Source organism: Dysidea avara, chromosome 8, assembly GCF_963678975.1.
Source record: "Dysidea avara chromosome 8, odDysAvar1.4, whole genome shotgun sequence".
Taxonomy (NCBI): domain Eukaryota; kingdom Metazoa; phylum Porifera; class Demospongiae; order Dictyoceratida; family Dysideidae; genus Dysidea; species Dysidea avara.
Genome location: NC_089279.1, coordinates 35,502,121 through 35,515,993, shown reverse-complemented (window position 1 = coordinate 35,515,993; position 13,873 = coordinate 35,502,121). Strand labels below are relative to the sequence as shown.

Here is a 13,873-nt window from a genome sequence, read left to right as displayed (position 1 = left end):
GACACTGTGACATGCTCTGATTTTGAAATGGCTACCTTGTTTAATAATTATTGTTCAACTGTTTTTACTAATGAAGATATCACTTCTACCCCTGCAATAGACCCTAATGGTTCCCCTCCCATATCTGAGTCGATAGATTTCACCCTGGATATTGTTTTAGATAAAATTATGAACATGCATAACAATAAGTCTCCAGGACCAGATGGCTGGCCAATATCTATAATAAATTCTGTGGGTAAATTTATTTCTATCCCATTGTCCATTATCTTCAGCAAATCATTTAATAGTGGAACCTTACCACATGACTGGAAAAATGCCCAAGTGACACCCATTCACAAGAAAGGTGCTAGAAACAATGTTAGTAACTACCATCCAGTCAGTCTTACGTCCATTTTTGGTAAGTTAATGGAGTCTATAGTTAAAGATCATCTAATAAGTCATTTAATATCGAACAATTTGCTCTCAGCTTACCAATTTGGATTTGTACCTGGCAGATCGTGTACTACTCAATTACTTAACGTACTTGATTATTTCACTAAATACTTAGACAAAGGTGACTCTGTTGATGTGATATATCTAGATTTTCAAAAAACTTGTGACACAGTTCCCTACCAATGCTTGATTCAAAAATTGTCTTCTTTTGGGATACATGGTAAGATGCTACAGTGGATAAAAGATTTTCTTAAGGACAGAACACAAGAAGTAGTGCTTAATGGAAAGAAATCTAATTCCATTCCTGTTACAAGTGGAGTCCCACAGGGTCCAGTGTCGGGTCCCATCTTATTCACGATGTTTGTCAATGACTTACCTTCGGTTGTATCAAGTCCCATGTATATGTTTGCTGACAACATTAAGATTTTCCGAGTCGTGCGAACTAGTGAGTACTACAACATGATTTGGACTTACTTTATGAATGGTCAATTCGTTGGCAACTTAAGTTCAATATCTTAAAGTGCAAGCATATTGAAGAAAAGGGTAACATTAAGTTGTTTACAGAAACTGAGTCATCAACATGTGTAGATGAAACCTTATAAAATGACCTAGAATCTACAAAAGTGATGTCATATGACAGGTCAACAGATAGGATAAAAGGACCTTTTTAACAGGAATTCGGTCTGTCTATAGCCAGTGGTAAGAGTGTTGTTTGAATAGTTCTTTGAATAAAAGGCTTTTGTTGTTGTTGCAGAATAGAGATTAGAGAAGGATAGGACTCAGTACAGCCAGGCTGAAGATACAGCAGCTAGGGACTAAATTGACTATTTTTTGTTACTTCTAATTACTGATATTGCTGTCAATAGATACCAATATTCTTTGTTCATTGAATAGGTCTTTAGAACACATATGCACCTTGGACCGATGCATCACTATGGGCTATATTGTTTGGATGGAACGGTTATTGACAATATTGATTCTTACAAAGACTTTTGGACCACCAACTTAAGTTCCACCTGCATACCGCAGAGGTTGCTGCAAAAGCTAATTGATTACTAGGATTAATTAAGAAATTTTTAAATTAGATTCTGATATGTTGATTTGAATATGGTAACGCAGTATGGGGCCTTTCTTTGTACTTGATCAAAGCATAGGGGGTTAAATATCTATGATCAAAGGAAAGTGGAGAAAGTCCAATGTAGGGCTACACGTTTATTACCATCATTAAGAGATAAACCATACGAAGAGAGACTAGCAGTGCTACAGCTACCATCCTTGGCTCACAGGCGTCATAGAGGTGATATGATACTACTTTACAAGATTATTAACTATTTTAATTCAGATTTTTCCACTCTATATACCTACTCCGATACCACCATTACAAGGGGACATCAGTTTAAGCTTTTCAAATCTCACTCGATTAAACTGTCGATCAAAACATTTTTTTAATAGGTTAATTAATGATTGGAACGCTTTGCCTGCAGTTGTAGTCAACGTAAATTCTGTAAATAATTTAAAATCCTTATTAGATAATTACTTACTTGATTCGAGATTTACTTTTGTATAATGGTTAATTGTACTATTGTGTGCAGATCTGGTATACAGGCTGTGCCTTTACCGGTACTTTAGTCATAATCATAATCAATACATGAAATAGGCACTCACGTGATTGAAATTCAAATCGCAGAAATACCCATGAAATCGCTTTCATTTCTGAATAGGAACCATGCAGTATGCTCCTTTTGTAAATATTTGTGTTAATTGTTCACTCAGGTGTGGTCTGGGCCAGTGCAGGTGTGTTTTATGTTGTGATGGCATCATAGGGAGAGTCTCAGACTGCTGGGCTAATTGAGATGCTGAACCTAATGCACACAAACTGATTGTCACTTGATTCCAAGTGATTTTAATGTCATTGGAATAGATTATGGTTGTATTTTCCGAGATTTGAATATCGATCACGTGAGTGCCTATTTCATGCATTGGATTGCTCTATGCGTTTACTGGGCGAGATAGCCGTATTGTTAGGTGTTTATAAGCTTCGTATCCTTGCTGTTGGAGACTGTCTCACTGATGTATCAACCATTCTGGTATTTGTTTGCAAAATCGCGTCATTTTGGCCGAATCCCAGCATATAGATGGCTAACAAACTTCAATTATAACCATACTCCGCATGCAGGTACTTTACCTAGTACTGGTCATTGCTGATCCACGGCACAGTTGCTGCTCTGCTTTTCCTGTGCTCCAGAGGAAGAAACATTTTGTCTGTCGCCAAAAATCTGCACAGATCGTGCTGCCACCAGAAACTGACCAATAAAATCAAACCACCAATACTTTGAGTTGATGATAAACTACTTGAGCAATGTTGAGAGTGAATATCGTGGCATACGAAGAACCTCGCGAAGAACCCTACGAGACCAATACTAGAATACGCATCAATAGTTTGGGCACCATATACTAAGACTAACATTGAGAAGCTTGAAAGTGTTCAGCGACGTGCTGCCAGATTTGTGGTGTCTGATTATGATTATGATTTTTTTTTTTTTTTTTTTAAACCATCAGAATAATGATGAAATGACAAAATTACATACAGAGCCTCGGACACATGCGACTACAAAGATAAGATCCGCGTAGGCATGGCAAGGATACATACAAAAATAATTAACTACAAAACTTAGGCCACACCAAGTCAAACCTTAGTTTCTGGTCACCCGCCCGCATGGTAAACCTGAAACCCTAGTTTATGAGGACTATTATTAATATTACAGGTGCTTAAGTGCACGTGACCCAGCAAGACACTTATTTTTTACTGCAAAAGATCGATATACTCTAATAGAGCATTCAGGGATTCCAATAGAGCAGTCACACTACTCTTAACTCTAATATTAGGTATATATTAGGTATATATGCCACACTAATAAAATGTTTCTAACTATAGCTAGTTTTGTCCTTGATTATATAGCTGTTCAGATTATAACTGTTACTAATGCTTCTGTAACCAAAGTAATTTCAGTAGCATTAACTACTAGTCCATGCAGATGGGCCATAGCTTTAACTTTATAATTCAAATGTAGTCCTCTAATGATTAGTCTAATTCCTTATCACTGAACACTACAGGGGTATGGAAAGCCGGCAACATTCAGTGAGCTTAAACTTAAACATTCCCATAACTAAAATTAGATTGGCAAGTAGAAACCCTTATAGTTTAAACATTCCCAGATGATCACTAAAAAACAGTAGTCTGGAGCACTCAATGACTCAAAACTTTGACAGTTACTTTTCTCAAGGTTACTGAATAGAAGGCTGGAAACACATAGCTAGTGGGCTAAGACTTTACATTTGAATGAAGAATTTCTGATGTGAAAATAGAAGTTAAATTTCATTGTGTATCATGATCATTTGAACAACTTAGCTATAAGTCATAGTAATACTTTCCTGACATAGCTAATGAGACACTTATTTCACTTGGAAAGCATAAGTAGCTACATGAGCAAAACATTTCCTATAGTATATTCTAAATAAATAAATAAATATATACTTAAATGCTATACATCAGTGTATAGCTAGCCATGATCCATCAACAACTTTCCTAGTGCATTTTTTGCCGAAGCACAACTACTTATGTTGTTGGTTAAGTATAAAATCAACATGAATTTGCTAAATTGAGCAAATAATAATACCATACAGTATATTGTCACAGTAGAGTCTATAGTCCTGAAGTCCTGATCATCCGCCCGCCCGCATCCATTTGTAGGCTTGGGAGTGACCAGAAACTAAGGTATGACTTGGAGTGGCCTTAACTTAAAGTGTCCAGGTTGGATTACTACGTGCATAAAAGATTCTCTGAGAGGAAGTTATAGCCACAGCAGCTGCTCTATCAAGCAATGCTTTCGTCTTGGAAAAACTCAGATTTGAAACTCTTTTCATAGATGTTACTGTCTCTGTAAGGTAATTTTTCAAGTAGTGTTACCAGTATCCTGAATGAGCTTAAATGGTGTAGCTTGGAGGTTAGAAGACAAGTAAGTAGACTGATGATGTTTTCGAGGATGTTTTATAAGATATTGCAAGGTTCTGTCGCACTAGAACTACCCTATGAGATATTATTATTATTATTGTTGTTACTGAGCAGACAGCACAGCTGATATGCTCAGGAAAAAAAGCAATCATAAAATGAATTTAGCTACGTAGTTACAAAGATTACGGTTATTGAGTTCCATACAATGTTTGCAGTTCCGCTGAAAAAGAGTCAATATTGTTGCTCTCAATGATGGAAGATGGTAAGTTGTTCCAATCCTTAATTGATCTGGAGAAAAAGCTCTGTTGGTATGAATAGGTAGATGAATTTGGTAGAATAAAACGATGTGGGTGATATAGTCTGGTGGATCTTGTCATTGAAATAAAATGAGGAGGAATTGACAGTGAATAATCTTGATGTATAATTTAAAAAGTGCTTGTAATCTGGATATTTTACGTCTCAGCTGAAGGCTTGGCCAAGAAAGATGCTGTAACATAGCTGTGACTGAGCTGAATCGATTGAAATCATTTAGGACCCATCTAGCTGCCCTACGCTGTACTTTCTCTAGCTGTTGAATATTGTTATGGTGGTATGGGTCCCAGATGACTGCAGCGTATTCCATTGACGGTCGTACTATCGTAAGGTAGGCTGTTGCTTTGATGTTAGACGAGCAGCAACTCAGATTGCGTTTCAAGAAGTTTAATGTTCTATTGGCCTTAGCAGCTATATTACTAATATGTGGAGACCATGATAGTTTGTTGTCCAATATAACACCAAGGTAGGAGTGTTGGTTTGATGTACCAAGTTGTGATTGTTTAGCTTGTAGTTGAAAATAATTGGTAATAATGATCTGGTAAACCGCATAATAGTACATTTAATTACATTGAATCTTAATTGCCACTTAGTTGCCCATTCGTGTAGTTGATCAAGATCATGCTGAAGTTGAATGGCATCCTCCTTGGTGGTGATAATTCTGTAAAGTAAACAGTCGTCAGCAAATAACCGTAGTGGCAAATTTACATGTTCTGTTATATCATTAATGTATAGAAGAAACATCAAAGGATATCTCTCATCGACACTGTTACTAGAGGGCACAATAGAAGATATCAAACACCTTTTTCAAGAATTGATATACACAAATTCAGTTTCTTCCTAGCTACTGTCAGATTGTGGAATAGTTGAGTCACCTGACTCAGTTGTTAATTTGGATTCCTTTGAAGCATTCCGTAGATCTGCTACTGATTTCTTAAACAAATTATAATTTATAATTCTTTTTATACTTATTTAACTACTTAACTTAACTACATACTATATTGCACGTATACTCTTTCAGAGTCCTGCAATTATCTATATAATAATTCTATAACTCTTTTCCGGCACTGTCCCGTCATTCTTGGTCGGATTCCAATCGGATCGGTACCATTCAATTCTAAAATTTGAGGCGAATCTTTTGATCCGGGATTGGTGGCGATTCGTTAAACTACGTGAAATATCCTTTAAACCACCGTAGCTACCCGAGGAAGACACGAATGTGTCCAAAACTTTCTGGAGACCTTTATCGTGTTACCAGCCTTCCCCATCCCAGCTTACACCAGACGTTTCTCTCCCCCTGTGGACGACAGAACGAGAATCGGGAAATCGAGGCCATAAAATTTTTAAACAAAAACTCCTCCCTGGTTTTTCCCCCGATTAGCTTCAAACTCGCTAGACCAACTACCCGTCCAAAACAATGTGTCTCCAGAAAGAAGAGCCAAAAGACAAAATAAACGTGAAATTCCGATATTACTTATAGGTGACCAAACAATCCATCATGCACATGCTTTGAATAATCACTTTAAATCTGTGTTTACAAAGGAAAACTTATTAACAATGCCTACTATGGATAGTAATATTGAAGTACCCAACATGCCTGATATATCTATCTCACAATCTGGAATACGTAAGTTACTTATAACACTTGATACAAATAAAGCTAGTGGTCCAGACCGTGTATCCCCTTACATCTTGAAGCATTGCGCAGATGAAATAACACCAATATTACATGTAATTTTCAATCATTCTCTATCAACTAACTCATTGCCATCTGATTGGTTAAAAGCCAACATATGTCCAGTATTCAAGAAAGGTAACCACAATAGTGTTAGTAATTATCGCCCCATATCTTTGCCCTCCATTTGTGCAAAGGTTATGGAACACATTATATATCATTCCATCATGAACCATCTGAACGAAAACAACATATTAATTGAAAATCAACATGGGTTCAGATCTAATCATTCATGCTTAACTCAACTAATTACTCTTACAGAAGATATATCCTTTGCTCTAGACCATCAGAAACAGATAGATCATGTATCATCCTATTGGATTTTTCTAAAGCATTCGATACAGTACCACACCAATGCTTATTGACCAAACTAAGATATTATGGAATTAATGGTAGTACTTATAGCTGGATCCAAACCTGGCTTACCCAACGTGCTCAGTGTGTTGTTTTAAATAGTGAATCCTCTAGCCCAGTGTCGGTAATGTCTGGGGTACCACAAGGCACAGTTCTTGGACCTCTAATGTTCCTATTGTATATGAATGACATAACTAAAGACATCAACTCACCACTCTGCCTGTTCGCTAATGATTGCTTGCTTAATAGAGTTATCAATAGTGTAGAAGACATCAACAGACTTCAAGAAGATTTAAATAAACTGTCAGAATGGGCTGATACTTGGCAACTTAAGTTCAATGTTAGTAAATGTACAGTTATACGCTGCACAAGATCCTTATCACCACTCACTCGTGATTACACACTTCACAGTCACATCCTAGATATATCTGATCAACATATGCTAGGAGTCTTAATTCATAAATCACTGTACATGTCTTGGTCACCTCACATATCAAATGTTGTCAATAAAGCATCTAGAACATTCAATTTCTCAAAACGCAATCTAAACTATGTTCAAGGCAAGTTAAAGAATCAGCTTACCTAACAATGGTGAGACCGCAACTAGAGTATGCATCTGCTGTCTGGGATCCCTAGGAGATATTTCAGAGTTGGAGAAAGTACGACGAAGAGCAGCACGCTGGGTGTTGAATGACTATAGCAGATTCAGTTCGGTTTCTCTAATGTTGGATCAGCTAAAATGGCCTACATTACAAGTTCGTTGGAAATTATCTAGGTCACAAATATTGCATAAGATACACTACCATTATCACTCCAAATTCCTCATTATTACTTACCAAAAAACACGACCAGTAAGACAATACCACCATATTCACTATATCTTACCTACCTCATCCACCACGGCATACCAAAACAGCCATTTCTCAAGAACAATAAATGACTGGAACATACTACCAACTGATACAATTGAAATTGTAGATACTGATCTATTTATGACTAGACTCCAATCATATTATTGTACCTAATGTATTTGTGTTTATGTGATTCCTGAGCACACCAGCAGGGCTGACTGCTCAGTAAACAATAATAATAATAATAATGATAATTGACGATTGAAAAGATGTAACGAAAATTTACGGAATTTTACAGAGTCTAAAATTTACAGATTTACCAATTTTAAAATTACTGAATTTTACGGAGATACTTGAACTGAAATTCTTTAAAGATGAAATATGGGCAGTCATCTTTGAAATTTCGTAGACGATTTTGACTCATTACCTACCCCTCGCCCGAACGTTTAATACAGGAGTCTGCCAGGTGATGTCCTCAAACCAGGCTTTGCCACTTGACGGTCTGATGTAGCCTTATTAAAATGACTGAAGTATAGAGTAGAGGCTGGTATTATGGGACAGGAGGTAATATGGGTCACATAGCTTAAAACAAGTATACCGGGTTATATCCTGCAGATTTAGCAGTAAAGAGATAGTACCTATTCAGATCATCACAGACAGTGATTATAAGTCAACCACAATTCTAATTAGGGGATAATATATAGCTCCTAAAATTTGCTACATCATATTGGAAGACTGTCAATGATTGTCTTTGTACCACTCACTATGTTGTTAAGAGTACAAATATGTAAAGTACATTATGAAGTCAACCAATCTGTTTTGACTGTCTGCAGTGTCCTTGCTAGCCACCCTTTACACTGATATAAAATTTTCCCGCATAGTCAAATATGAATAGTCAACTTACAAGCACAGCATCTCACAATACACACACCTACAGTGTTCCAGAAAAATGATCATACAGACCACCAAATGGTATGAAAATTTTTGAAATTTTAGGATTATATAGTTTATGGGTATACTTTTCCCTATTAGTGTTGTGAAATACCAGGGTTACTGTTTTAGGTGATGGCAATTATTTGAAGTTAATTGTCTCATAAGTACCACCACTACTCTATCCATCATAACAATTACTGTATTTCTAGAACTAGACTACTTGTTTTTTGATAATCACTGTATACGTTAGTGTCCGGAAAATAACGAAAATATTTGAGTGACGCATTCGTGGTTGTTGTGGTTTCGCAGGTGTCAGCCGTTTTGGGTTCAAAAGATAGTTAGCTTTGGTTAGTCTTCAACAGTTGCAGTACTAGAGATAACTAGTTGATGTGAGAAATGGCATCGCAAGCAGCAGTAAAGTTGTTTCAAGGGGAACATGAGGAAGCTAAGGCGAAGTACGAGGAGGTTCGCGCAGACGATAACGAAATAGCATGGTGAGAGTTGTGCTCCTTGAGTGAATAACCTTACGCGGCGTTTTAGGGTTGCTTATAAGTATAACGGGAAAGTACTGGAAGCTGCTGGAAGCGGGGATAACACTGAAAAGGCGCTAGGGAATCAAGACCTTTTTTCGGGTAGGTTATCTTGAAGGTTACTATACTATTTCTATTCGCATCACCCAATCACAGATGACGATAGGGTTTATGCATACCTTCGCTTTGAGACCGGAGATGAAATGAGTCGGAGAGCTAAATTTGCCTTGTTGACATGGATCGGTTCAAAAGTTGGGGCCTTGAAGAAAGCAGCTGTCAGCACCGATAAAGCATTTGTGAAAGAGATCTTCGTGGTAAGTTGACACTTTGTTTGCAAAGTTTCAGTTTTCACCATAATTACGCATACAAGGTTACATGCATATTTTTACACAACTATTCCAACTATCTCATTCCTTATGCTATCTATTGTGTGGGCTCTGCAATGGTGAAAGAAACTATTACCAAATTTGGTCATGAGGTTATCATGTTATCCACATGTTGGTATGATCTTAATGAGCCCACAGCCAGAAGCCAAGATGTTAAACAGTTAGCACATTTCTGTGTTGTAATTTCACAGTAGCTGATGTCTAATATTCAACATGGCATATCATTGCTACCAGATGGTTTTACCTTTTCCCTGACAAGATTGTTTTACAGTATGTAGGTTAAGACAGGTGTAGCATGCGAGGGTGGGATTTGGCCAATGATCTTTTATTAGTGTGGTTTTGACCACAGTTTGGATAATGATGATGTGTTGTGCTATTGCTATGCTGTTTGTTTGCAATGTCTGTGGCCTCATTATGACAACATACTAGGGGTGACACGAGTTTCACTGTCATTACTGTTTTCAATCACAGGATTTTTTTTTTTTTGCTGTGCATTCAGGAAATATATTGCTGGGCTGATGTTATTGCTTAAATGTATTTTTTGTTTAGGAATTTGGCAAAGAGTTCCTCTGTGATGCAAGAAATGAGTTAAGTTATGACAAGATTTTGAAAGACCTAGAAAAGGCTAGTGGAGCAGCCTATGGTACTGGCCGTCGCTGATTTGCTGGTGACTCAGTTATAGTCTCCTACAAATGCATAGTATTTGAATTATTTTTTCTTTGTAGATATAACCTCTATTAGGACATCTCATGTACATATGCAGTGAAAATTACACTTCTACTGCTGTATTCTAATTATTTCATCACAGATACCTCCTCTGTGCTTAGTATACATATGTATAACCACCACACAAATTCTAGTTTAAATGTGAGCTATTCGTTCCACCATACGTCTAACGGCTACCATTTGAAGACCAAGTTTGGAAGCATACGCTGGTGAAGTAAAGCCCCACCAATCCCAGCAACCATTTGGGTTTAATGTTGAGTTGATGGCTTGAGGAAATAGTACAATGGTTCGTAATCCTTCTGCATTCTGAGCATATCCAGTATGGGATGGATACTCATCTTGTAAATACATTTTCCCCTGTAGACACCCATGAAAAGCAATGTGTAGTTTACAAGGTGTCCTTTGTGACTGACAAACTGTAGGAACATAAATATACCCAGTTGCGTCCATACTACTTAATTCTTCAATATAGAATTCTGACTGGTCAAATTCATACAAATTCTCTGCATGGTAGGAAGATAGGGGTTGGTGTGAGCCAGGGTACATATGTAATAATATCTCTTGGGCAGCAACTAACCCACACTTGTTGATGTAAGGTGAACTAAGGTGTGAGCCAGGGTACATGTGCAACAATATCTCTCGGGCAGCAGCAAATCCACACTTGTTGATGTAAGGTGAACCAAGGTAGCCACATGCATTACCATAATCCTCAGTTGGGAAACAATGTTCTGCTGGTAGAGTATATATAGAGTTGATGTTTCCTTCAGTTACAAACTCAGAATAGTACTCAGCTAATTTCTTTACAACTCCAGGGGTAATTGTGTCGTCATATTCACCGGATATCGTGTACACTTGACTGCTTTTGAGGTAGCTAGTGCTATCAATGTCGCCAGTAGTAGCCAACGAATACGTTTTCACTACTAATTGAGCTACAGAGATCAATTCTGGTTGTTTCATACACGAACTAAACGCGATAGATAGGTTATTTTGAGCACACCAGAACGGACCCCCAGCAATGACTCCAGCTCCACGAATTATCTTCGAGTAGGCGACGTGGAATTGCACAGCGAAGTACCCTCCAGATGAAAAACCGGATACAGTTATTTGGCTAGTGTCCACATTGTAGCTAGTCAACTTTGGAGCCGTACCAAAAACACCCACCACTGTAGTCAGCATCAACCAAAACGCGTTCATCTAGTCTATTTGGATTCAGTCTCAATAGTAAACCAACTAGCAAGTACCGAGTGAAGTTCACTGGTAGGAGCAAATGCAGTGAAATGCTCGGAAATGGTACAAGAAATCCCGAAACTTAAGACTCACGTGAGACGAAATTAAGCAAGGGGCCCGCACCGCATCCTAGCCATCTCCTAATTACTCCTACCATAGATAATAGCTCCTCCTACCATAGATACCTCCTCTGGTCCTTAAATTTTTTTTGAAGTTTTTTTTGCAGGTCAGTTTTCATATAATAGCTAAGCGATATCTTTGGGCCTCGGACCATTACCAAGTGTCCAGATTTACACAGGTGTCTTCATTTTCAAATACAGGTTCTACTGTAGTTCTTTTCAATGCATCACCCATGCAAAAATATAGCTACCTCTGCCTACTTAATTTTTATTTCCCCTACAAAGTGTCTGATGTAGGAATGGATGAACTCCTTGACAACATTACAATAGTAGCTACTACAACATGATTTGGACTTACTTTATGAATGGTCAATTTGTTGGCAACTTAAGTTCAATATCTTGAAGTGCAAGCATATGCACCTTGGACCGATGCAGCACTATGGGCCATATTATTTGGATGGAACAGTTATTGACAATATTGATTCTTACAAAGACTTGGGCATTATCTTGGACCACCAACTTAAGTTCCACCTGCATACCACAGAGGTTGCTGTAAAAGCTAATCGATTACTAGGATTAATTAAGAAATCTTTTACTTAGATTCTGATATGTTGACTAAATTATTTACAGCTTTCGTACGTCCAACACTTGAATATAGTAACGCAGTATGGGGCCTTTCTTTGTTCTTGATCAAAGTAAAGTGGAGAAAGCCCAACGTAGGGCTACATGTTTATTGCCATCATTAAGAGATAAACCATACGAAGAGAGACTAGCAGCGCTACAGCTACCATCCCTGGCTCACAGGCATCATAGAGGTGATATGATACTACTTTACAAGATTATCAATAACTATTTCGATTCAGATTTTTCCACTCTATATGAGATTAAACTGTCAATCAAAATATATTTTTTGATAGGTAATTAATGATTGGAATGCTTTGCCTGCAGTTGTAGTTAACGTAAATTCTGTAAATAATTTTAAATCCTTATTAGATAATCACTTATTTGATTCGAGATTTATTTTTGTATAATTGTACTATTGTGTGCAGATCTGGTATACAGGCTGTGCCTTTACCGGTACTTTAGTCATAATCAATCACAATCAATAGCCCCTAGCTCCACAGAAATGTCACAAACATCTTTGGTTGAAGTCTAGTGGGAATTGCTCTTATTTACATAGTAAACTTCAATTTATATGCACACATAAGATATGGCTCAAATGCGAGCTACTCGTTCCACCATACGTCTAACTGCTACCATTTGAAGACCAAGTTTGGAAGCATACGCTGGTGATGTATAACCCCACCAATCCCAACATCCCTTTGGGTTTAATGTTGAGTTGATAACTTGAGGAAATAGTACAATGGTTCGTAATCCTTCTGCATTCTGAGCATATCCAGTATGGGACGGATACTCATCTTGTAAATACATTTTCCCCTGCAGACACCCATGAAAAGCAATGTGTAGTTTACAAGGTGTCCTTTGTGACTGACAAACTGTAGGAACATAAATATACCCAGTTGTGTCCATACTGGTTAATTCTTCAATATAGAATTCTGACTGGTCAAATTCGTACAAGTTCTCTGCTTGGTAGGAAGATAAGGGTTGGTGTGAGCCAGGGTACATGTGTAACAATATCTCTCTGGCAGCAGCAAACCCACACTTGTTGATGTAAGGTGAACCAAAGTAGCTACAGGCGTTGCCATAATCCTCGGTTGGGAAACAATGCTCTGCAGGTAGAGAATACAGTGAGGTGATGTTTCCTTCAGTCACAAACTCGGAATAATACTCTGCTAGTTTCTTCACAACTCCAGGCAACACTATAGTGTCACGTTCACCGGATATCGTGTACACTTGACTGTTTTTGAGGTAGCTAGTGCTATCAACGACGCCTGTAGCAGCTGACGAGTATGTTATAGCAACCAGCTCGGCTACAGAGATCAAATCCGGTTGTTTCATACACGAACTTGTCGCTATAGCCACGTTGGCTTGAGCACACCAGAATGGTCCACCAGCAATGACCCCAGCTCCACGAATTATCTTCGAGTAGGCGACGTGGAACTGCACAGCGAAGTACCCTCCAGATGATAGACCGGATACGGTTATTCGGCTAGTGTCCACATTGTAGCTAGTTAACTTTGGAGCTTTGCCGCAAGCTCCCACCACTGCAAACACCAACAGCCAAGCTGTGGACATATCTTCAGCGTCATGTGATTGGTAACCTAGTAAATAGCGCAGGCGCTTGTTGTAATAAGA

At 38.0% G+C, this 13,873-nt stretch overlaps 2 protein-coding genes and 1 long non-coding RNA gene across 3 annotated transcripts; 1 reads left to right on the top strand and 2 right to left on the bottom strand.

The window, feature by feature from the left end:
- Window positions 1–2,251: 2,251 nt before the first annotated feature.
- Window positions 2,252–2,766, bottom strand: LOC136265056 (uncharacterized). Its single transcript, XR_010705363.1, has 2 exons — window positions 2,618–2,766; window positions 2,252–2,571 (listed from the first exon to the last, which is right to left on the bottom strand). It is a non-coding gene; the product is annotated as an uncharacterized lncRNA (long non-coding RNA).
- A 6,150-nt stretch (window positions 2,767–8,916) lies between these two features.
- On the top strand, window positions 8,917–10,376 carry LOC136265050 (coactosin-like protein). Its single transcript, XM_066059826.1, has 4 exons — window positions 8,917–9,123; window positions 9,170–9,261; window positions 9,316–9,473; window positions 10,095–10,376. Exons 1-4 carry the CDS (start codon window positions 9,026–9,028, stop codon window positions 10,203–10,205), a joined length of 459 nt encoding a protein of 152 aa, XP_065915898.1. The 5' UTR covers window positions 8,917–9,025; the 3' UTR covers window positions 10,206–10,376.
- On the bottom strand, window positions 10,243–13,869 carry LOC136265052 (uncharacterized). Its single transcript, XM_066059828.1, has 2 exons — window positions 12,899–13,869; window positions 10,243–11,405 (listed from the first exon to the last, which is right to left on the bottom strand). Exons 1-2 carry the CDS (start codon window positions 13,811–13,813, stop codon window positions 10,407–10,409), a joined length of 1,914 nt encoding a protein of 637 aa, XP_065915900.1. The 5' UTR covers window positions 13,814–13,869; the 3' UTR covers window positions 10,243–10,406.
- Window positions 13,870–13,873: the final 4 nt, after the last annotated feature.

What these genes read in the sequence shown, in the direction of transcription:
- LOC136265052 (XM_066059828.1), bottom strand. Translation starts at nt 13,813, where the DNA reads ATGTCCACAGCTTGGCTGTTGGTGTTTGCAGTGGTGGGAGCTTGCGGC. An exon ending in GTTATACATCACCAGCGTAT is followed by an intron (nt 11,406 to 12,898) that starts GCTTCCAAACTT and finishes ACGGCTCCAAAG; the next exon opens with TTGACTAGCTACAATGTGGA.
- LOC136265050 (XM_066059826.1), top strand. Translation starts at nt 9,026, where the DNA reads ATGGCATCGCAAGCAGCAGTAAAGTTGTTTCAAGGGGAACATGAGGAA. An exon ending in GACGATAACGAAATAGCATG is followed by an intron (nt 9,124 to 9,169) that starts GTGAGAGTTGTG and finishes GCGGCGTTTTAG; the next exon opens with GGTTGCTTATAAGTATAACG. An exon ending in TTGTGAAAGAGATCTTCGTG is followed by an intron (nt 9,474 to 10,094) that starts GTAAGTTGACAC and finishes TTTTTTGTTTAG; the next exon opens with GAATTTGGCAAAGAGTTCCT.